Source organism: Euphorbia lathyris, chromosome 8 (assembly GCF_963576675.1).
Source record: "Euphorbia lathyris chromosome 8, ddEupLath1.1, whole genome shotgun sequence".
Classification (NCBI taxonomy): domain Eukaryota; kingdom Viridiplantae; phylum Streptophyta; class Magnoliopsida; order Malpighiales; family Euphorbiaceae; genus Euphorbia; species Euphorbia lathyris.
The window spans coordinates 35622163-35646359 of NC_088917.1; the positions used below are offsets into that span (position 1 = coordinate 35622163).

A 24197-nucleotide genomic window follows, 5' to 3' on the forward strand; every position below is an offset into this window, starting at 1 on the left:
AGTAAAACATAAATTAGCTCTGAAAATATTGAGTTCAATTTGTTAGTTTATGCCCTTCAATAAAATACCCGTACATAATCTGTTGATCTGTAGTTGAATTTGCAAAATCTATCGCCCGTAAACAAAGAAGCCGAAAAGCCTTTCCAATTCTTAGTTCCTACGCAACAACAGAATTCTCTTCCTGTTTCCCAAACTGAGTTTCATGTATTGACTCGCCGCTTAAACTTGCCTATGGCTATCCATTTCAGATTCAGGAGCTCTCTTTGCTTTGACTCTGTCGACATCGAAGGTCGTTCTTCAATTTCAGTTCGCGATCTCAAATCCAAAATTGTTCTTAACAAGAACCTAAATATTTGCCAAGATTTTGATCTCGTTCTTTGTGATGCCAAAACTGGTCAAGGTCTGCCTCTTACTCCTTTCTGTCCTTGTTGTGAGATGTATATTGGCATGTTTTTTTTTCTGTCGCTACGAAGTGTTGTGGAATTAGGACGTCTTTTAATTATGGGGGCGTAGAGTTGGTTCAATTCTGAATTTAACCTGATACTTTCATGCACGAATATTTGAAATATCACATTGAACTTGATTCAAGATCCACCATTTTTTGTAATTTTTTTACTCGGATCCTTAGCTGAACAGAATTGTCAAGCATGGGGCAGTGCAGTGCATTTTTATTCTGTAAAATTCCTAGATGTCAAGCAAGTTATTCGGAACATTGCTATACGAATTTTTTTCTCCTGAAAATAATTGGACATCAAATTGTTTCATCTATGTTTTTCTTTAGTGTGATACTATTGATAGTTAATGTATTGGTAATATATATGTGGATTCTGTGCAGAGTATTTCGAGGAAAATTTTCAAATTCCAAGCGGCTCAAGTGTGATTATCAAGAGGGTCCCTTCAGGATCAGTGCATTCGGATATGTAAGTTAATTACTTATATATATATATATATATATATATATATATATATATATATATATATAATTGGGTTTAATTTGTTGACAGAAAAACTATTAGCTCATGGTAAGATTTGTTTTGTGCTCTCTTATGATGTTGCTATCTTGCAGGGTTCGAGGTTTTCCTGTTGATAATGTTAGAACTAAAGACACAAATGTGGTTGAGACCTCTACTCCAATGGTATGTAGATGGTGTTATTACTTATTATTTATATGTATATCAATTGGGCAAAGCCATTTTTTTTCTTAATGCTTGACATAATTATGGAACTATGTTTATGAGCCTTACTAATAAAGAACCAATTTCGTGAAAGACATACAAATGACCCTTTGGAAGATTAAATTATTCTCTAATGAGCAAACATTGTAGCAGCTTGAGGCCACAAATAAGGAGTTATCCAAGTACTCGAAATGGATACAGACACATTAAAAGTCGCTTGATAAAATGAACATCTTATATTCTTATCCATGTAGACCTGTTTATTTTGAATGTTCACTCATTTGTACTCGTAGCAAGGCTGCAAGGGAGAGAAAAGGAGACCTTATGGTTGCTGCTATTTTATGGGATCACTGGCATGATAATGTACATTTGGCAGTTTTTGAGTTCGTTTTCCAATTTTAAAGTTGTTTGTTATGTTGTGTTCCTTTGTTATATCACAAAGTCCTTTGTTTGAATATATCTTAAATTCATGGGAGATAGTCTCGAGCGTGGATGTTTTGAACTCTCTTAAGCTTATATAAGCAAAATGTCAACTTATATAGCAACTTCTTCCTTGTACTATGTCTTGTTTTGCTCTCTGTATTCCTGAGTAGAGTACCTAGCTACTTTTTTAATTTTCTTTTATCCATTTGTAGGAAATCAATGACTCAATGGAACATTTGGACCCCTAAATTGTGGACATAAATATGTTATTAACATGTGATACAGTAATTTCTGTCTTGTACTATTTAGAATCGAAAATGAATCATACTACTTCTACCTTGAATTGAACTATGTTTCTGCTTATGTTCTCTGTAAGCCTGAGTACTTGTTTGTTTTCGTTTATCCATTTGGGGATTGGGTCATCATTATCTGGACTCATACAACACTATTAATAGTAACTTCTTTCTCGTACAATGTTTCTGGTTCTGTTTTCTGTATGCATGAGTGCTCATTTGATGTATTGCTTTCCATTTTTGGAAGTCAATGGATGTTACGACCCTGGACTTGCGCAACAGGAATAATACATTTTTAGCATGTAATACTGTAACTTCTACCTTGTACTATTTACAGTGGAAAATGATGCATAGACAAATTTCTACTTTGTATTATGCTTATGGTTCTGTTCTCTGTAAGCCTGACTGCTCGGTATTCTTTTGTCCATTTTTGGGAAGTCCAATGGAAAGTTGTGACTCTAGACTTTTGCAACTCGAATCATATGTAACCCTTAGAGTTGTAATTTTTTTTTTTTACAGAATGTAGAAAATGACAACTTTGATGATTTTGGGGTTGATTTGTGCCCTATTTTCGGGGCAAGTATATCTGGTTCTGATCTTGATGGGGATAAGAAATTGTACTTTACCAACAGTAAGTCTGACGAGGAAATTGCAAGGTATTACACTCTTCTCCATGTTCCTTAACGTTATTATTTTGGATTATATGGTTTATTGTTGTCCAGATGCATTTTGTTTCAGTCGTGCATGCTTATTCTTTTGTTTTAATTACAATGTGGTGTTTTACTTTGTTGAATTTTTTTCCCTTTTATTCAGATTCCTTGAGATGCCTGTGGTAGGATATGAGAAAGCAGAAGCAAGTGAACTTAGTGAAGCTATTCCGAGAGGTATGTATGGTACACGCAATGTGTTTATATATATGTTAAATTGAATCCAGATTTTTCTCATGACGGTATTTGCTACTTTAGGTATTGATGGTGAGAAGGACACATCTCAAATGAATTCAAAGCCTAGAGTTGAAGAATTAGTAAAACCGGAGAGGTAAGAATTGGTTAAACTTTTCCCATCTTCTTGTTGTTGCCTTTCAGTCTCTAGAAATCTGATAAGCCATTGCTTTTGCTTAATGGACATCTAGAGTTGTTACTGCCAATACAGTAGCCATACAAAGCATTGATTTGCCAGCTGAGTTGAAATGCACTCTCTGTAACACTTGTTTTAAGGAGGCTGTGATGATTCCTTGCTGCCAGCATAGTTTTTGCGAGAAGTGTAAGTTCTTTCTTGTGATAGTAAGCTGATGTTTGCAATGTGGGACACTTGAATGAAAATAATCTTACATTTTTTTTCTGAATATATTTTGTTCCCACTTTCGTTTTGCACTGGGTTTATGCAAGCCCATACAGATGATGATTACACCAATTTTGCATTACCTGCTTTTCACTTATTTGTTTGTCACTGTTAGAACAAGCAGTACAATTTTTGCATTACCTGCTTTTCACTTGTCATTTGTTTGTCACTGTTTAGAACAAATAAAATAGTTATACTCTGCGATTTCAATGCCTGCACATATTACTAAGTTTCTTCGGGCTTTAACTAGAATTGCTACCTGTTCATTACAATATAGCCCTAAATATAAAATGGGAATGGGATGCAGGCATTCGTCTAGTGCTTACTGAGAAAGGAAGGTGTCCCAAGTGCTTATCCACCAAATTCAAAGAGGAAAATTTGCTACCAAATGTGTCTCTTAGGCAAGCAATAGAACATTTTCTTGAATCTCAAATCCTAATGACAAGTACGGATAAAGCTTTTGGATATGCTCCAGGTAGGACGATTAGTTATTGTGTATCAATCTCCCAATTTGGGAACACCATTTTAAGAAAACTGTGTTAAGAATTGATAATTATTTGATCATTTGTTACAGATGGAGAATCAGGAATTCAAGTGAAAGAAATGTCATGTGCTGCGAGTATTCAGCAAAGAGATGAAGAGTTGTCTCACTCTCCTTGTACTACAGGGAGGGGTTCCAATCAAATTATCGTAAAGCCCATAAATGTGAATTCATCTCTCTCCCAAAAGTTAAAACAAAATAATGGTAAAAAGCATTCCTCCACACGAACGGAATTCGAAAGGCGGCCTGAGAATTTGGTTGTTGAATTCCAAGGGGAAAACCAGCCCATGCACGAGGAAGGTATGATTAGTATGAAATTTACTCTTCATATGCTGATTTTTCTGAGTTCATTGTAAATTTGTAAAAGGTGGGTAGTTTGCAAGTTTGAATCCTCATCCCCCATTCTATGAGGAGCGCACTTGACTGTTGGATGCTACTAAACTAAAATTTTCAAATAGGCTTTCTGCTGTATTTTCTATTGGCTGTTGACTCTACTGGCTATCCCTGTGCCGTTGTATTTCTTAATTTCTTATCTTTCCGTGCTTCTATTATTCCTATGCAGTAGAGTCCACTATAAAGAAGAAGGCGCCATGGATACATTCTGCAGGTTTATTTTTCTTTTATACAGTTAAACTTTTTCTTCCCCTTTCAATAAACAAAAGCTCACTTTTTCCCTGTGTCATTTTGAAAACGCCAAATGAATTTGTTAGGTGCCAACAGAAGTTTCGTGGATACAGGAAGGCAGAGAAAGGTTATAACCTTTGTCTATGTTGATTTATTCTTATGCTGATTGCTGTGCTTAATACTTTTTTTTTTTTGAACAATCTGTGCTTAATACTTATTATTATATGAAAACCTGAATCTTATGTGTCTTGTTGAAATTAGGGAGATCGTACATGTTACTTGTGTGGATCTCCAGATCATTTTATAAGGGATTGCCCAGCTGCGTCAAGTTCATATCCTATGCTTCACACAGGTAAATATGCTCCTGCAAAAAGTTATCCCCAAAATTTAATATTTTACTTTGTGCACATGTATATTTACACTGAAGTTTGGTATAGAAATATTGCAAGTGCTGATAAACTGGTGCTGAGAAGTAGAGATCTTAGTGTCAGTTAAAAGAAAAATCACTTTCTTCATTTGAGAAACTCCTCACACTTCCACATTAAGTTGTTCTCAGAAGTTACACTATTTGCATATGCCCTATTAAGTACTTTTTCACCTTGAAGAATTTAAAATTGCTACGAATAATTTGAATCACAAACATTTTAAGGATATAGTGTAATGATATCAATGAAAGGCTCATGTCTGTTGTCTGCCTTCTTTATGGATTTCAGGAAGTGCTATGTTTCCAGGAGATGTGCCTGGTTACTTATCACCATACTGGAACAGGTCTCCTTTCCCTCAGATGAGTCCGTTTCCAAATCCATATGGCAATCCCTTCAATGCAACCATGGTTCCACCTACAACTTTTGCTGTTCAGTCTTATATGCCTTCTATATTCAGCAGCATGCCTTTCTACGGGTATCTTAAATTTATGTTGCTACCCACTTCCTTTTAAATGTTGCACATCTCTAAATATCAAAGCATCAGCATTTTATGTTTTGCAATAAACTGCACTTTATTTTGCAGTGGTTTCCCAATGATGGGAGGTGTGGCATCCTCAGTAGTGCCCTGTGCAGAGTGGCATCAAGAGCTTCAGGGCCATGAGAAGAGACAAAAGATCTCAAATAATAGTTCAAAGAGGTAATTGATCAGTAATAAGAAGCAACAAATTGAATGAACTGATGACACTTGCAAATTTTGCTCCCATGATATATCATTGTTGTGCACCCATTACATACTTGTCCTCTTTTTAATATTCTGAAATTCTGTGTTCTTCCGGAGTTGAATGTAGGGGTTTTCTTGTTGAAAAAAGTTCAGGTAGTTTTGTGAATGGTGTTTGGAACTCAGATTATCGAAGTTTATATTTTGATGCTTTTGCTGTATATCTTTTCCCTCTTTGAAACTTTTGTACCAAGGATACTGACATGTAAAAGTAACCTTCTTGCTCGCCAGGCAACAATCTTTTGATGATGATGATGACGACGACAACAATATCAAAAAGAGGCATTACTATAGCGAATCAAAAAGGTCACATGACCCCAAAGCACCTCGAGATAGGGATGATGGTTTAAGCCACTCCAGGAACAGCTCTACTGAAAGGCCGCATGGGGAACGCCACTGTAGTTATTTTCACGATGAGCCAGAAAGGTCAAGTTCTGAAGTAGAAGATATGCCATGTAACTCCAACTGGCACAGTGACGAGAAGCATAAGCATCACCATAGGAATTCAAAGATTCATGACGGTGGAAGGAAGCGAAGGGGTGGTGATTCTATTCGTAGTTACCATGAAAGTACTAGAGCAAAAGATGATAAAATAAAGCGAGTCGTGTCTGATGCCAAAAGGGAGAAGCATAAACAGAACAGCCATGAAAGTACTGGAGCAAAAGATGATAAAAGAAACCGAGGTGATGGTGATTCTATTCATAGTTACCATGACAGTGCTAGAGCAAAAGATGATAAAACAAAGAGAGTTCTGTCTGATTCCAAAAGGGGGAAGAATAAACAGAAGAGACTGTCAGAATCAGGTTTGGAACCATGCATATCCAGCGAATGGAAAACACGACGGAAAGAGAGAGAGTCCAGTAATGGATCAAGACATTCCAGGCACAATTCAAGGTCAATGAATAATGAGCCAAGTAATGAAAGGTGGCAGATGGCCAGTCGGTCAGACGAGGATGGTGAAGATGACTATTACCATAAACGAAAAAGACTTCAATAAGAGTGTCAAAGGATTCAATTTTGAGGTAAATTGTATAGAAAGTTGCACATCTCAACTTAGGTGATCCATCTGGTACCCTTTAAAATTTATATTTTAGTAATTTTGTATCCATTTATTACTTGTATATCTTATTGTGTTTTTATTTTCCTAAGAGGGTAGGGTTAAGAATACTTGTTAGGTGATCGGTCTGTTTTTATCTAATCTGGATCCTTCTATTGGTTTTGTTGATACAGATTCTAGCTCAGTCAGGTTTTAGAAGTAGCTTCCTGGATAATGTTTTCTCTATTGATATGTGCTGACTAATCCTCCTCGTGTTTTTTTAGCTTAAGCATTGGAGACTTGCCAGCAAAAGTTTAAACCTGAGCAAGGATTATTTAGTTTTAGGTTTGGATGCCTAAACATTTTACGGGGATTATTGAAGATTCTGAAGGTATGTTTCTATTAATTACTAATCCAATTTAAGCACAAAAAAAAAAAAAGTTGATTTATTGAACATGCTTTGCTTTCCTTTTCCCTCCTCTTCTCGCATTTTGCTGTCCACAAGTGTGCATTAGGCATCTGTCTTGTTAATTTGTGAACTATTTGACGCCTTTCCAAGATTTGAAAACTTTCCAGAAACGTTTCCGTTCCAAAAATCTTCCTGAAACTCGTAGGAAATATTTCAGGTAACGTTTCTATAATTTTAAAAAATTGGAAACTCGTTTCTTAAAATAAAATTTGTTTTAAAAAACAGATCTGCGCATTAACCAATATCATGGTTAATTCATTCTGCGTTGATTCTATTTGTATTATTTATACATTTTTTGAATTAAAACCTGTTTTTCGGTGTTGGTTTCCATGTAACATAGGTTTGTGAATAGGATTGTTAAGATTTACCCCTCCTTGCTGGGGCGGGTCTTAGCATTGTTAAGATTTACCCCCTCCTTGTTGGGGCAGGTCTTGGCCCACGGGGTTTTCTCATCCCAGAGAAGCCTAACCATGGTAGGGTCGTTGGTCAGATTGAGATTGAGTTTGTTTTCGTTCGAATCTGTTTTTGTCCGATTTCTTTATTTCTTTATTTTAAGCTTTGCTTACAAAGGTAAATAGTTATAAGATCCTTGTGTTTTTACATAATACACTAGTTAGTCCCTGGGGTTTTAGAAATGATTAATAGTCCCTCAGTTTTTATTTTCATCAACTCTTTAGTTCTTATATTTGAGTGAATGGTCAAATTAGACTAAATAAATTTAAAATACCAAAATTACCCTTTGCTATGTGTTTTAATAATAAAATATTCATTTTTCCTATTTTATAATTTTTTTCCTTCGTAATAACAATCTCTCCAATATTAGTTAATTGTTTTATTAATTTTCATATAGTTATAAATTTTAATTTAGTAGTGTACAATTTATTATTAAAAAAATGAATGATAAATATTGTAAAAATTATTAAAATTGGAGTAGGATAATTTAAAATTATAAAAGTGATTTTTTAAGCGAATAAGAAATATATTTTTCTTTTTATAACTAATATACATAAATATAAGAATTTCAGTGTATATATATTGTACAAACTTCATTAAAATGATTTTGATTAAATTTGAAAATTAGAAGATAAGTTATTTTATTTGTATAATTAGGGCAATTTTGTTTCATATATAAAAATAAATAAAAGGACTAAAGAGTTGATTAAGGTAAAATCTAAAGACCTAGTGAGTTTAATAAATACACAGAGATTTTATAATTATTTACATTTTGTATAACATGCAAAATAGGGTTCTAAGGATTTTCCATTTAAAAAAAAAAAAAAAAAGACGTCTCGAAGCTTTTATCATAAAGCATTGTGTATCTTCAGCATTCGTTATGTTTTGTCCAAAACAATTTGAAGCCTTAATACATCAAGGGTCCCTCTACTTTGCTAAATAATTCTATTGGTCTTTTAAGCTTTGAAAATATTTCATTACTCTTCTAAATTTATTCATTAGTCTTCTAAATCTATTTAAATCGACATGATTAATCCTGTAGTCCTACATGGCAGAGTGAAGTAGAGATTAGACAATTTAAAATGAGTGTCACTTTAAGTAAGTTTTAAAACACTAATAAGTGACTTTTAAATATGTTTAAGGGCCACTAGGTCAATGAAACATCTTTACAAGTTCACGGGCCCAAAGATAATTCTAAAGTTTAGAGGCCAAGTATTGGGGATTCCCTGATTTATTAAGTCTACTATGAAGGTATTCATAATTTGTGATCACATTGCATTCTATTTTCCGGAGAAAAAAGAAAAAGAAATGTATAATTAATATTTATAGAATCTAAGGGGAGGTCTTCCCTTTCAGCTTCGTTATAGTTTCTAATTCCTGTCCCATTGGAAATATTTTTTGGGGTCGAATCTTTGCGGGGTGTAAGGGGAGGAGTTGGCCCATAGGCAAACATAGCTCCAAATATCGGCAAGGCTATGAGGAGGCTTCACTGAGTAGTATGTCAAATATATTAACTGTTGTTGTGGGTAGGGGTGTTAACGAGCTGAATTGATATCGAAGAAATTCGGCTTGAGCTCGTCGAACCTAGAATTTTTAGGCTCTGCTCGAGCTTGAAGCTCAACGAGCCTATAATTTTAGGCTCGATTAAAAAAAAGAAGCTCGCGAACGGCTCGATTAAAAAAAAAAAGCTTGCGAACTACTCTATTTTAATTTATTAATTGTATATGATTTAACATTTTATTATTTAATTTTCAATCTTATAACAAAGAAAACATTAAATTTAAACTTGAAACAAATGTGAGATACAATTGACAACAAATTTATAAGATCAAAGAAATAAACTTCTCAACAAATTCAAATTTAACATAAAGTCTACAATTAAATAGTTTTAAGTTTACAACAAATTTAATATATAAAATAAAATTGATAAAAGGTGAAAAAGCTAGGAATAAAACTGAATAAATTTTGAAATTGCGACATTTTTTGTAAAAGATTAAAAATCTAGGAAAGAATTGATATAGAGTTTAACTAAAAAAACTTAATTAGGGCCCAGAGTAATTTGAGTGCTTTTTTCGGTACAAATAAATTGAATATCTTTTTATTTTTTTAGGCTAATTTAAGATAATTATTAATTTTTTCATTGTTTATTTTATTTTGAATTATATATATATATAAACCAATCCAACCTGCTCATAAGCTTTTGAGTCGAATTTAAAAAAGGTTGGCTTAGTTTTATGTCTCGAGCCGGCTTTGACCTTTTGAGCTCGAACAGTTTGCGGTATCATCTTGGCTCATCAATACCCTTAATTGTGAGCGACATTGAGTTGGTATAAGGAATATTATTGAAGATAAAGACTACATTGGTGTTGGATCTTTGCCACTCCATGGGTTATTGATCGGCACTAGTTTAGCGATTTACCCTGGTCCATTGCTAACTAGGGGGTTTGGGAATTCGACCTCAGAGAAAGAGAGATGAATGTCTCTATAGGGGTGGAACCCAACAGAGACTTTGGGTTTGAGATAGCCAATAGTGAGTATCACTTTTTGGTGGGGGTTAATATACAGGGGACTTTCCATGATAGTATGTTGGCATGCATTGACGGTCGCATATAGATAAAACCTATGGCGAAATTGCCAATTGAATTCCTCTCTTTTTTTAAATAAAGTTTTGATTAGTTTTTTATATTTATTTTTGGTTTGGTTTTGGGCAAAATTTTATGATATTTTTAATTTCGACTACCGGTTCAGTTATTTACGTTTTGGATTTTAATTAGTATTTTATGGTATTTGGAATTTCAGTTATCAATTTTTGTAAAAAAAAAGTTATATATTGATTAAAAAAAATATTTCGATTCAGTTTTTGTTTTTTACTAAAATGGAACAACTTAATCAGAATCTAAAATATCAAAAACTGTTGATCGAATTTTTATTAAAAATAATAAAAAACTTAAATTTAACTTAATTTACTTTCAATACATAGATTGAGGATCTAATCAAATGATTTTAGATCTTAATTGACTGTCAATTAAAACAGATTGAAAATGTAATCAAATGTTAGGTCTTAATTGATTTTAAAGATATAGATTAAAGATCTAATTAACCTTTGAGCTTTACTTTTTTTCATAATATATCAGCTTAAAAACTCTTATCAAAATAAAAGAACGTATATTGTTACCAAAAACAACATAATTAAATAAAAGTGTAGACTATTATTTGTTGATGCTATGATATGTGAATTGTTTGAGAAAAACACTTAGGGTAGTTTGTTTGAAGGGTTTTAGGAAAGGGTAAGGGAATGATGAGGTTTCATTCCTTTTGTTTGTTTAATTAATTTAATCATTCTTTTTACCTTCTTTTAGTTTTAGGTTTACCCCTAACTCTTCTAATCTCACTCTCCCCACCCCTTTAAGGTTTTCCATTCCCTTTCTCCTCTTTTTCACTATTTTAAATATCTACTCTCCTTATAAAATTTTATTTTAGTCTCTATTTTGTTTTTTATTTTATTTTGGTTCATATATTTATTTATTCTTATTTTTTTAATTATTGGATTAATTTCACTTTTGATCATTATACTTATATATTATTTATTTATTCACAAAAAATATTTTTTTGACTAATTTTTATATTTGTTATTTTTCTTTTGATCCTTATATTTATTTATTTTTATTTTTTATCCCTAGACTAATCTCACTTTTGATCCTTATACTTATTTGTTTTTATTTTTTATCCTGAAAAATAATTTTGACAAATATTTTTCTTTTATCATTTTATTTGGTTTTGGTATTTATTTTTAATTATTTTAAAATAATTATTTCTTTTTGAACTAAACGCCCCTCTTGGTTTAATACATAGGATTCCCTTTGTGCTTATTGAAAACTTTAATTACCGTTTTAAATGACTTTCTATTTTTATTCAATTGTAAATAACTTTTAATTTTTGTTAAATTGTATTCAATATCCAAAAACTTCAACTGACTAGTGAGTTTTCTAAAGTTCCTAATTATTTATTTATTTAGTATTTTCATTTTGACAATTTGGTGAGCACTTTGATACATGGTGGAACATGTCTTTCATTTTTTACATCTAACAAGTTTTATTGAGAAATAAGAGGTTATTGAGTGCAAGTAAACAAGAACATTAGATCATATGAAATTTTTGAAATTCAGGGATCAGTTGAAGTTTTGGGACAAATACATGGGGCAACATATATATTAGGCGAAAACATATCTCGGGAGGCAAATGATAAGATTTTTTATTCCATAAAGGCCAATTAAACCTTTTTTTTTTTTGAAACTGAGAGGAAAATATTAATCAGAAAGATTCAGTACAGAGTTGGGGGGGAAGATTCCTCTCGAGTTATTCCTAAATGTAGAAAAAATGGTTCTTGTAAAAAAGTAGGCTCTTCATTTGTGTTTTTAACAATTCCAATAGACTGTTTTGTTAGGTTTTTAGGTCAAATTTTAAAGAGTTTATGGTAAAATTTAACTTCGAAAGTTTTTTAGTTTCTCCTAATCATTAAGAGTCTTCATTTCCTTCTTGTTATTGATAGTGTTGTCTTTCCTCCTTATTTCATTTTTTATCAATAATTTATTATAGACGTCTTTTCTCTAACTACTGGTAAAGATAACAATATAGAATAATTTTAATGATAAAAAAATGAATAAGGAGTGAGTATAAGAAATATTGTTAGAAATAAGTATTTTAAGATCTTAAATAATTAAGAACCAATTGTTTATAGTATTATTTTTAAAGAGTGAACTAAGAGCATTTCCCGAGTGAAAGAACCTATTGCAAGCAAACTCGGCTTAAGCCAACACTAAGTCCCATATTCTTGACTTGTCTTCACACTTGCTTCTTAAGATGTTTCCTAAAGTTCGGTTGACCACTTGGGTTTGCCCATTGGTTTGGTGGTGAGCGGTGGTATTAAATTTCAAGGTTGTTTTAAATAAGGTCCACAATGTCCATGTGATTCAAAAATTTAGTATCTCGATCTACACTATGATCTTTGGTATCCAACGTAGATGCACTATCTCTCGATAGAACAACTTTGCAATTGTCGTGGCGTCGTTGGTTTTTCGGCATGGAATAAAGTATGTCATCTTGGAGAACCAGTCAACAACCACAAAGATGGAGTCCATGCCCTTTTTTGTTCTTGACAAACCCAATATGAAATCCATGGATAAGTCTTCCCACATGATATCCAGCATGGGTAAGGGCATGTGTAGTCTCAAGTTAGTAGCATGTATGTTGGCGGTTTGGCACACATAGCACCGCTCCACAAGGTATGTCACATCCCTCCTTATCTTCGGCAAAAAATATCGGGAACACATCGCCTCATATGTCTTCTCAGAAGTGTCCATCCCCCGGATGGACGTACATGACAAGCGCAACTGGTTACCCTTCATAAGATACATCTGGAATATGGTACTCTCCTTCACCAATTTGACTTTTGCAATCCTCCCAAAAAATTTTGAAATCCCGATCCTCCTTGTAATCTTCTTTCACATTATCAAAACAATCTACTTCAAGCGTTATCGTTTTGAGAAGGGAAACTCTTTGGCGTACCCCATCCTTCATGAACAGGTAAGTGTTTCTTCTGCCGCCATAGGTAGCATACCGATCAAATTGCCAAAGTCACCCCATGAGTAAATGACACGCATCCATGTCTACAACATCATAATAAATCACGTCTTGGTAGTCCTCAATGGCAATCAAAACTCTGCATCTTTGGTTCACTCTCAACTTGCCCACACTTTTAATCCACCCCACATATATGGGCTTCTACAACCAACCCGAACTTCCAGACGACATCATTGCTTATAATGTTATCTTGGCTTTCGCTATTAATAATCACATTGCACTTCTCCTTTGCACCAATCAACGAGTTTCGGAACAATTGATGACATTTATCCTCTTCAACCTAGTTGGATACCAACAACCTCCTCACAACATGCACGACATGACCATCATCAAATTCTCCATCATCCTCTTCATGTATCGGCTCATAAAATACCTCATTATCATCTTCATAATTATCTTCATATTGCTCAACCACATTAGCACTTCGCCTATTGGGACATTTATTAGAGTGATGACTCGGCTCATTACATCGGGAGCATTTAAAAGGTGCTGATTTGGCATAAGGGTTGTTTCCCCTAGGAGGCGATAGTGCTCCCCTAAAAGCCCCACATCCCCTATCAGTCTGATCCCCACAATTGGAGCCTTCGTCCCACTAGAACTCGCCACTTGCTTCCTTTTATCAATCGTCTTCGATACATCTTGTCCCATAGAAAACCATCTCCTCTAGACCAATAGTTATCTCAGATCCTCACATTCAATTGAGCTTCTTAGGGATGGCAACGGGTACTCTACTCGCGGGTACCCGGCACTATCCGATCCTAATGGGACTACCCGTGCCCTATATAAAAAGGTATGGGACTGGTATGGGATCAAATCCATTACCTGTTAGGGTAATGGGACGGGTATGGGAAGACCCCCCAGGGTACCCAGTCCCCGTCATAACCCTTTTATATATTAAAAAGTATTGTTATGTTTTAGATGTAAGATGTAAAATTTGAACACCAACCTTTTGTTCTTCGACCTTTAAGTGATACTATTAAGCTACTTTATTTTTATTGATTAAGGTTCAATTTGTTCAATTTTTAGATGGATGATTTATTATATTTATACTTTGTTAAATTTGTAATATTTTTTGTTTTATTTATTGATTCTTAACGGGTAAGAGTACCCGCGGGTACTCGTGAATTTAATGGGACTAGTATGGGATGCAAAACATATACCCGTTAGGGTAATGGGAATGGTACGGGTAATTAAAAAATAAAAAGGGTACGGGTTTGGGATTGTCACTACCCGCGGGTACCCTACTTGTTGCCATCCTTAGAGCTTCTGCCTCAAATGCCAAATTTTGTGCGTCTTGCACCCGGATCACCATTTGTGTCCCTATCTGGTATTGGATATTATACCTCAAGCCTTCTAAGTACCTCGAAGTCTTTTGACTTTTGGTTTCTGACAAGTTAGTCCTTGCCGAAAGTCTAAAGAATTCTGAAGTATACACGTGGACGCTCTTATTGCCTTGAGAACATCCCCAATATGAGCTATAGATGTATTATTCATAGTATAACGGTAGAAATCGCTCTTGAAGCATTGCTTTCATTCGAAGCCAAGATCGAATCGGCTCCATTCCACCTCTTCTTTCCTCACTCACTTGGTCCCACTATACCGAAACACCCCCTTACTTTCAATCGGTAAGCCACTAACCAAACATTCTGTTCTTTCAGAATACCAACGTACTCAAAAAATCGTTCCACTTCTAATAACCAATCCAAGAACCCTTCAGTATCTAGTTCACGCCCAATGAAGGCAAATCGATTTTCAATTTGAAAGCATAGTATCTATCAAAATTACCGATGTGGCCACCTAGTATAATCATCATCAAAGTATGGATTTAGCTTAACCAATTCTACATTTCTATTAGCATTATAACCATCACGTTCCATATTTCCCACATCATCATACTCATCATTATCTTCATTATGCACAACAATAAAGTTTGGCCTTCTTATCTCATGAGCCCTTGAGCCCTTTTGATGCAGGTTTGGTAGCACCTGATTCCTCCTTGGGGGAGGTGATAATTGCGATGTTGGTTATCATTGGGGTTGAGGAACCATGATCTACTCGTTCCTCCTTTGATGACCTCCCACGGGTTGTGAACATGCATTCCTCACTTCTATTTGAAATTTATCCATCGAGGCTCTCACTTTCCTCAATTCATTCGTAAACATCCGATGTTGTTCCCATAGTTGCTCTTGTATCTCGGTTTTGAACTTCTCTATCTTCTTATCTTATGTCTCCATAATATTTTGTGGTAACCTTGGTTAGACCATTGCCAAAGAAGTCTCGTGTTAGAAAAACGATCAGGCCACTAATTGATACAGATTTGTGACGACAACATTGATTTTGATTGCAAATCAACAAAGAAACAACTTATTCTCTAACTTAACTAAAAAGAATGAATCACATCAAGGTTGAAAGGCTTACTTTCAAGAGGAAAATATATCTGATTGAATAAAATATATTTGAACCTAAATATCTAGCCAACCCTAGGTAGCAAAAGACCAAATACCCCTCCATTTAGTCCTAACTACCTCTTCTACCAATAGGGATAAAGTTCATTTTACAAATATAGTGGCAAGACAGTAAATAAATCAAATGAAAAGACATTAATTAAAGGATGGCAAAACAAATAAATAGGTGGTGGCAGTGTTGTCGCAGGCAACAGCTTACTTTGTCCCGAAGTTGAACCACACAACATGTGGCTGGATTGTGCGAATTTGACGTGTGAGCCATTGACTCGACATGTGAGGTTGTTCGAAATTTCTCTTAGGCTGCCACTCTTTTATCACACGTGGTATGTGGGGGTAAGGGACACGTCGATGTGGATTTATAAAAAAAAATGGGCAAGGAGTTTGGAGGGGACTCACACGATGTGTGAAATTGTTCACACGTTGTGTGGCTTCATTCCCTTCAGTCCCTCCTCTCTCTCTCTCTCTCTCAATGGCTCACACGGCGTGTTGAACAAATGACTCGTCATGTAAGTCCTGTCTCATGCTTTTATCTGCTTGCTAATGATGATGCCCTTATCAGCTTGAGAGAAGAAATTGTGAAGGTTTTAACCCAACAATCCAAAAACCAATAAAGAAACAGATTATTAAGCTAAACTTGAAGGAGTTAAAATTCACAGATAATAAAGGGATGAATTTTAGCATCCATTTGGAAATATGTATTCAATTTAAAATGGGCTATATATACCCAATAAACTTTAAGAATGGAAATTATGATAAAGCTTTAAAAACAAATTAATTAAACATAAGTTAAAGGGTTAAAAAGGAAAAAAAAAGGATGGTAATCTTGTAAATAATAAAAGGTGGTAGCTTGGTGAATTGACTTAAAGCAGTATTCGGATCCTGATGTATCTAGAAATTTGTTATTTGATTCATGATTTATTATTTTGTCATAATCTATCCCAATTGGTGAAATTCTATCCAATTTAGATAAAAACTTAACGGAATCGTAATGATATTGTAATACTTGAAATTAATAGATTTTAGTTTAGAATTTATTTTTTCTTTTTCTTAATCTAATTAATTATTTCCACATAACAAAAATTATGTGGCAATTTTTTAAGAAATATCACGTGTCAAGTTCAGATGTCAAAATATTATAACGTGTTAGAGGGTACCATTCGGTCAAATCTCTATTAAAATTAGGTGAAATTTCATCAATTGTGACAGATTGGTGACTAAATAATAAAATTCTGGATAGATCAAGGATCATATAGTACTTTAAGCCTGGTAAGTTTGAAAAGAGGCTGAAACAAGGGATGATGAGGTCTATAATAGTATCTTCAATAGAGGGTGCTTTTAGAAGAGTGTGCAGTGTGTCAATTGTTTTGGCAACTTTTAAAAAGGGTCAATTACATGAATATCATAATTAAGTACAAAATTACAATTAAATCATATCATCAAATTTAATTCTTAATATGTCATTATTTTCTATATATTATGATTTTACATCATAATTTAAAGATTATAGACTCCAATTCATAAATCATAAACCGTAGAAAATATATTATAGACTTCTAATTTATAAATTCTAATCCTTAAATATATTAAAAGTAATGATTTTAACTAGTTTGGTATCATCCAAAACTATGACATGACATAGTTGTAAATAGTTTTTAAAAGATGAATTTTTATGTAATTTTCCCTTTTAAAAATTGTCTAGTGGTTGCTTGAAATTTTGTAGTAAGGTTGTCAATTTTTTCTTAATATAAAAAACGTGATTACTATTAATCTATCTTTTTTTAAAATAAATTATATATAAGGTAATGATTTGTATGGGCCATTGTCTTAAATTTTAAAGTTGTTTTCTATTGGAACATTTTTTAACAAAAGTTGTCAAAAGTGATGTGAGAGATTGAGGAAATAAAATATTATATTTTAGTATGATGTGTTAAATTTTGATATTCTTTTTTTTTTTGGGGGAATGGTTTTGACATTCTTAGAGCATCTACAAGAGCTTTTTAGTTTGACTAGTTAAAATTTGAGAAGGGAGAACTAAAAATCAGCTACACCAGCCTATTAGTGGCTCCTCAAATCACTAAGAGTCTCTACATCATCTCTATTATTAAGGAGCCTCTCTCCATCTCTTAGTGTCTCCTAACTTCATTTTTTTATTAATAATTTATTATTAAAAAGTCTCTCTCCTTTCACTATTAGTAAATATAACAATTATTAATAATTTTAATTATAAAATAATAAATAAAGATTGAATATAAAGAGTATTGTTGGAGATGATATATCTTAGTCGCTATTAAATCATTAAGAGTCAATTGTTTATATTATTTTTAGAAAGTGCATTAAGAGTCTCTTAAAGATGCTCTTAAAGACATTGCTCATAATTGGGCGTGTTGTTATATTTGATATTGTGAAAATCGATGGCGAACCGAATAGGTTTTTAGTCCATTTGATGCTGGTTTTGTATATGTCGAACAAACTTATGTGTGATTAAGCTCAACCTATCAAGTTACAGGGGGTTGGAAAATGAAGGGTTAGGAAGAGTTAACAAATATTTAATTCTATTTTATAGAGATTTTTTTGTTAACCTTTCCAAGTTTTTTACTAATCCTCCAAATCTTTTGTGGATTAATTTTTTTTTTTATAAAAGAAAAAATCAAATATTCAATCCACAAAAATTGAAAAACTTATGATGTTTGTTTTCAAAAATAAGATTAAATAGTTTTAATTCAATAAATGTAACATAAATTTAGTTCTAATGGAAAATAAAATAAATTTAATTCTATTTATTGAGGAAAATTAAAAAAAAAATCACGTGCAATTTTATATTAACGTTCATTGGCGAAGGAGTTGATAAAGGGTACTAATAATAATAATAATAAAGGAACGTAAACTAGCTCCGGAATTTGCTTTACATATTATTTGTTTTTTTTTTTTTTTGTTTTTTTTTTTTTGTTTTTTTTTTGCTATGAACATAAATTTTGAATATAGAAAAGAAAAAAAGTGATGAAACTGTTGGGATGTGATTTAAGGATTAAGGTTAATGGCGATGGATAAAACGAAGGAGAAGACAATCCATACCAAGAAAAAGTATCCCACCAATCTTGTTGGACCTACGTTCTCCGGATCCTGCCACAAAACTTTATCTTCAATATTCTCTTCAATTATATATTTATCAACCGTAAATAAAATTGAAAAACAAAATTAGCCATCTAAAATTAGACATATAAGTTATGTATTTCATTTAGTTAATGTGGAGGCTAATATATTCTTTGTATTAATGAATTAGTAAACATATATATATATATAATTTGAGAGTTGAGTCCAACATGGACTCTTGGCCTTAGCCTCCAAAGATTCCGATTGACTAGACTCTCTAAACACATGGTATAAGAATCCTTTCTAACTACAATTTACATACATTATACTTATCACCTTCCCTCAAACTGTATTAGGCCAGATCAAACAGTACGCTTGTCAGGTAAGAATTGAAAACGACTTTGAGCAAGATTCTTAGTAAATACATCAGTGGTCTGATCAATAATAAAAATGTAGCGTACCACCAAGGTTTTCTGTCGTACTTTATCTCGAACAAAGTAGAAATCGTTTTCTAAATGTTTAGTTGAGTTGTGGAACACAGGATTAGCAGCGAGATATACAACACTGGTATTATCACAGGGGGAGACTGCAACGAAAACTCAATCTCTTGCATTAGCATTTGTATCCAACTGAGCTCAGAAGTTGCTGTAGCAATGGACCGATACTCAGCCTCAGTAGAAGAACAAGAAACCGTTTTCTGTTTTCGAGAAGACCATGATATTAAGGAATTACCGAAAAAGATTGCATAATCGTTGGTTGACTTGCGATTATCTTGACAACCGCACCAATAAGCATCGGAAAAACAATGTAAATGTCCAACATGACCTCTGCACTTGTATAAATCGTGTGATGAAGAACCATTCAAGTAACGTAAAATATGCTTAACCGCACTCCAATGTGTTACAGTGGGAGAATGCATGAACTGAGAAACTTTATTAACCGCAAAGGATATATTAGGTTGAGTAAATGTGAGGTACTATGAATTCCCAACAATACTACGATACAGAGACGAATCAGAAAAGGCATCGACATTGCGTAATTTGAGTTTCTCGGATAAAGTTGTAAGGCTTGAAACAAGGTTAGAGTCCACCATGTTTGCTTTGGATAGGATAGACAAACAGTACTTTTTCTGATGTAGAAACACACCAACTTTATCCCATTCAAGTTCAACACCGAGAAAGTAATGTGCTTGACCAATACTACGGATGGTAAAATTGGCCTAGAGAAATATGACTAGACGATGCATAAGGGCTGAACAGTTCCCGATAACCAGCAAATCATTACCGTATATAAGACAGTAAACCTTGACGCACCCCTGAGTGAAGAAGTATAATGAACTGTCTGTTTTGGAACCCAACTGAGTTAACATGGATCGACAAACCCCGAAGGCTGAACCATGCGAGGAGATTGTTTAAGACCGTATAGTGATTTTCGCAACTTGCATACAAGATTAGGACGAGCAGGATCGACAAACCCCGAAGGCTGAACCATGTAGACGTCTTCGTGTAAATCGCCATGGAGAAAAGCACTAGAAACGTCAAGTTGAGAAACAAACCACCCATGATTGACAGCCATAGCAAGAATAAGACGAATGGTGGTTGGTTTAACGGCAGGGCTAAATGTTTCTAAAAAATCAATATCGGGGCGTTGATGAAAACCTTTAGCAACTAAATGAGCCTTATACCGATCATTTTTTCCATCAGTTGTCGTCTTGGTACAAAAGACCTAACGGTATTCAAGTAAATTAGCACTAGGCGGTAAGGAACCCAAGGTTTATGTGTCGTCAGTAACCAGTGCATAATACTCATTATTCATAGCATGTCGCCAATGAGCAGATTGAGAGGCTTGCAGATAAGTCGATGGTTCCGACATGAGTATCGCAATGAATAATTTGGGTTTAAAAATCCATGACTGTGCTCGAGTCACCATACAGCACGGGGGTCAACACTACTGAGTAGGGGGGAGTACAATTCAGGGATTTGAAAATCTCCAAAATTGTATCTACTAAAGTCGATTGTACAATTCAGTTCGGTCCTAACGAAAAAGTCAACAGTTCAATCCGGTTCTGGATCTTTTTTTCGGATATTCGGTACGGTTCTAGAATCTCCAACATATTTACTCAGTAATATTAGGAATTTGAAAATCTCCAGAATTATATCTAATTAAGTCAACGGTACAATTCAGTTCAGTCCTGTAGAAAAAGTCAACAATTCAATCCAATTGTAGCAGGTTAGGGACGTAGTATCATAAGAGCCAGATTATGTGTTGCGACTCCAGTCGCCTTGTGAGGGAAATCGGGGCTGGTGTGTGGTGGTATAACTAGGACGACCCCCTAGTCTATTGTCCTCTTCCTCGACCACAAAAAGGACCAGCTCCACCTCTATTAGTATACTTGGCAGTGGGTGCAACAGTAATAGGTGCATCAGAGAAAGCACCACGAGCCAATTGAGCCTCCAAAGCCCGAACAAATGGTTGATATGACGATCCAAAACCAACCAATAAACAATCAATGAAATCATCATGTGCCATAAGATGCTCGAGCGCAACAAGTTGATCAAAGAGAGCCTTAACTCGTTGCATATAAGCAGTGATAGTTTCTGAATCACGTTTGAGAGTGAGTAATTGGTGATGAATATTTTGTGGCAAGAGCCCTGAGCAAAAGTTGCTAGCAATTTCTTCCATATGTCGCAGGCGGTTTTCGAACCAATAATTGAGGCAACATATTGTTGGATATGGGCGAATATAACCATGCCAATGATCAAAGTATTCACAGCCATTCAAAATAAATTCCACTTGAATATGTCAGATCAAGAAGTGTGAAATTTAATTTGGTTGAGATATTATGGGAAAGACTAGATGTGTTTTGGGACATGAAGGAGTTATTATGGAGTCCAAAATTCGAAGAAGGACCTGAGGGAGATTTGGAACTCATTGTGGAAAAGATAGTTTGCGAGACACTGGATGAATTTGGAGAGGATGTTTTTTACGGGGAAAAGAGAAGAAAAGAAAATGGTATTTTTTAAACCGATAAAGCTCTGATACCGAGACTCCCACACGTAAATGCAAGCGTGTACAACACAAGTACATCCCACCATGTGTTTTTAATACATGGAAATTAATGAGGTTGTCAAGACTCGAACCCTTGACCGTTTGATTCAAGAGGCTCTGATACCATGTCATGAAACCAATTGAACTAAAAGCTCAAACTGATAGTTAAGGCACAATCATATATCTTATATTAATCTTTGACACACCCCGACATGCAAGTGTCCCTTGGGGTTGAAGTGTGTACAACACAAATAAATTGAATTTCTAACACAATAACTCGCCTTTTTAAGTTAGGAGACTTAATGTATTGGATTTGAGTAAAAATGGAAAATATCCTTATGGTATTGGGCCATGTTGTTTCTACAACGAATTAGACTTGTGGGCTACATCGAAAATAGGGAGAGAGTAATTCATTCTATATTTCTTAAATTCTAATGTTCTAGATAATATTTTTTGAGTGAAATTTTAGAAATTTCTATATAATATAATTATACAAACATAATCTAGAAAATATTGATACAAAAAAATACATCAATCAGCAATAATCTGAATGAGAATATTTTGTGTATAAAATATATATATATATAATAATATTAATATAATTACATAAATAATTTTTATTTTAAGAATTGACACGGGTGCCACGTGGGAATAGAGATCAAAGAAATCTCCGTCCCCGCTGATCTCTGACTCTGGAGAATTTTACATGCATGTTAATTTGGACACTCTTCACAACTTTGTAGAAGAACCGAAGGGATGATATTGTGGGATTTTCCTAAAGTTGGATGGTACAAGATCAATTGTCATGGAGCTCTAAACTCTGAGCTTGGTATATAGCTTTTGATGTATGAGTATGGGTTTGTTTGTGTTCTATTCTTAAACCTCAACTTTAGGGTATTCTACATGATTTTGAGTCTAACTGGAAATAAGGATTGAGATTCATTTGCGGTGTATATACTTCAAAAACTAGTTCATAAGGTTGTAATCATCCTTATATTATTTATTTGTGCTATCCAAGAGTTGAATTAATACATTTCTAGCTTTATGTACTTAACATTGTCTCCTATATTTCAGAAATATGTTATCTATTTATTTTTTAACTTTCTCCAAAATCTCTAGTTCCGCCACATAATTTATATAATAGAATCATTACGCTGCATAATTTATATAATAGAATTTATATAATAGATTACTCTACGCAAATTGAGAAATAAATATAAATTTTTAAAAATATAAGAACACAGTTTGACTTCTAAGAGTTTATTAAGCCACAGTGGAATATGCAAACTCGACATATTTATAGTGAAGCTAATGCTTGTGCAGATTGAAATTTGGATGGGAAGCTTGGTTTATAGTCTGGAAATGGACTGTTATTATTTGACATCTATCCACTGGTTTATTTCTTAAGATTTGATTGATTCTTTGGGTGCATTAGTCCACTAATATTCTAACTTTTTCCCCTCCTAGTGCTTACTGCTTAGACACTATCTTGTTTGAATACATAAAACTAAAAAGAAGAAAAAAAAAGAACCTGAAAAGGAGGAGTATCTGGTGTGCGATTTAATATATCACTTTCATACGGCCAAGCATATCTATCTGGCTTCTCACTCCTGCCTAAGCTCCAATCATACATTCTCCTCTCTTCTTGTGATGATAATACTGCGTATGATTCCTGAAATATCATTAAACACAATTATTAATCCTATATCCTATATCCTATATCCTATAACATCGTTTTAATTAAAGAAACAACAGATCATAAACCAACTTTTAGGGATTCCATTTTCTCCCTAACTTCTGCTTCATCTAATCCTTGATTCATCAATTCATCAACCTTGTTTCTGTACGCTACTGTAACCTGTTTCATCATAGAGATTGTTATCACTGTCACTGCAACAACAACACATAGAATTTCAATTTCAGCTACTGATTGAACCTGATCATATGAACATCCTCTTTTAATCCCAAGCCTTCCGTAATGATCTATATCTGTAATAGCTGCACTCTAAACCATAATTTATCAGAACAAGCGCATAATATTTCTTCAAATGCACAGAACAAATTTACAGATTCAAAGTAATTACGAATGCCGCGCAGAGCCCTTTCTACATTTAGGGCAGAAATCAGAGACGGGCTTCCTCCTGGTGCTTCGATGTATGTTTGTGATTCTTCTTCAACTTCTGTAGCTGCTGTATCCGCTGATCCGTCTCCTGAGCTTCTAAGGAGAACGAATCTCCGTGGTCTTGTTGCTGCACAAGTGTTGGAATTAAACTTCTTCGACGTTCCGAGGGGAAAGTTTTGTTGCGAAATGTAAAATGTTGCTCCTGTAGATGACATCGCCATAGCCATAGCTTCTCTGTATCGCTTCTTAGCTTAGCATCAAGGAAGATAAGGCAA

The 24197-nt window shown here is 34.0% G+C and overlaps 2 protein-coding genes across 5 annotated transcripts; one reads left to right on the forward strand and one right to left on the reverse strand.

The window, feature by feature from the left end:
• Positions 1-23304, forward strand: LOC136202390 (E3 ubiquitin ligase PQT3-like). 4 transcript variants are annotated; one of them, XR_010674430.1, is made up of 17 exons: positions 1-400; positions 836-920; positions 1067-1136; positions 2411-2547; positions 2705-2775; positions 2857-2929; positions 3024-3154; positions 3540-3707; positions 3807-4073; positions 4336-4380; positions 4484-4524; positions 4659-4749; positions 5111-5297; positions 5406-5519; positions 5832-6622; positions 6921-7027; positions 22544-23304. XR_010674430.1 is itself a non-coding variant. In XM_065992975.1 (16 exons), the coding sequence occupies exons 1-15, from the start codon at positions 232-234 to the stop codon at positions 6595-6597; spliced, it is 2412 nt and encodes an 803-aa protein (XP_065849047.1). In that variant the 5' UTR covers positions 1-231; the 3' UTR covers positions 6598-6622; positions 6921-7910. The 4 variants fall into 4 exon arrangements, 3 of the variants coding, with proteins under 3 accessions (XP_065849047.1, XP_065849045.1, XP_065849046.1); XM_065992975.1 differs by lacking the exon at positions 22544-23304 and having other exon boundaries at positions 4339-4380; positions 6921-7910; XM_065992973.1 differs by lacking the exon at positions 22544-23304 and having other exon boundaries at positions 6921-7909.
• Positions 18572-24197, reverse strand: LOC136202393 (NAD(P)H-quinone oxidoreductase subunit U, chloroplastic). The gene is made up of 5 exons (XM_065992978.1): positions 23885-24197; positions 23737-23798; positions 23569-23658; positions 23332-23472; positions 18572-18782 (listed from the first exon to the last, which is right to left on the reverse strand). Exons 1-5 carry the CDS (start codon positions 24147-24149, stop codon positions 18681-18683), a joined length of 660 nt encoding a protein of 219 aa, XP_065849050.1. The 5' UTR covers positions 24150-24197; the 3' UTR covers positions 18572-18680.

Coding starts and splice junctions, on each gene's coding strand:
- LOC136202390 (XM_065992973.1), top strand. CDS start 232: ATGGCTATCCATTTCAGATTCAGGAGCTCTCTTTGCTTTGACTCTGTC. Junction 4,381..4,483: donor GCCATGGATACATTCTGCAG/GTTTATTTTTCT, acceptor TGAATTTGTTAG/GTGCCAACAGAAGTTTCGTG. Junction 5,298..5,405: donor AGCAGCATGCCTTTCTACGG/GTATCTTAAATT, acceptor TTTATTTTGCAG/TGGTTTCCCAATGATGGGAG.
- LOC136202393 (XM_065992978.1), bottom strand. CDS start 24,149: ATGGCTATGGCGATGTCATCTACAGGAGCAACATTTTACATTTCGCAA. Junction 23,659..23,736: donor GAGGATGTTCATATGATCAG/GTTCAATCAGTA, acceptor ATGATGAAACAG/GTTACAGTAGCGTACAGAAA. Junction 18,783..23,331: donor CAGATACTCCTCCTTTTCAG/GTTCTTTTTTTT, acceptor GTTTTGTGGCAG/GATCCGGAGAACGTAGGTCC.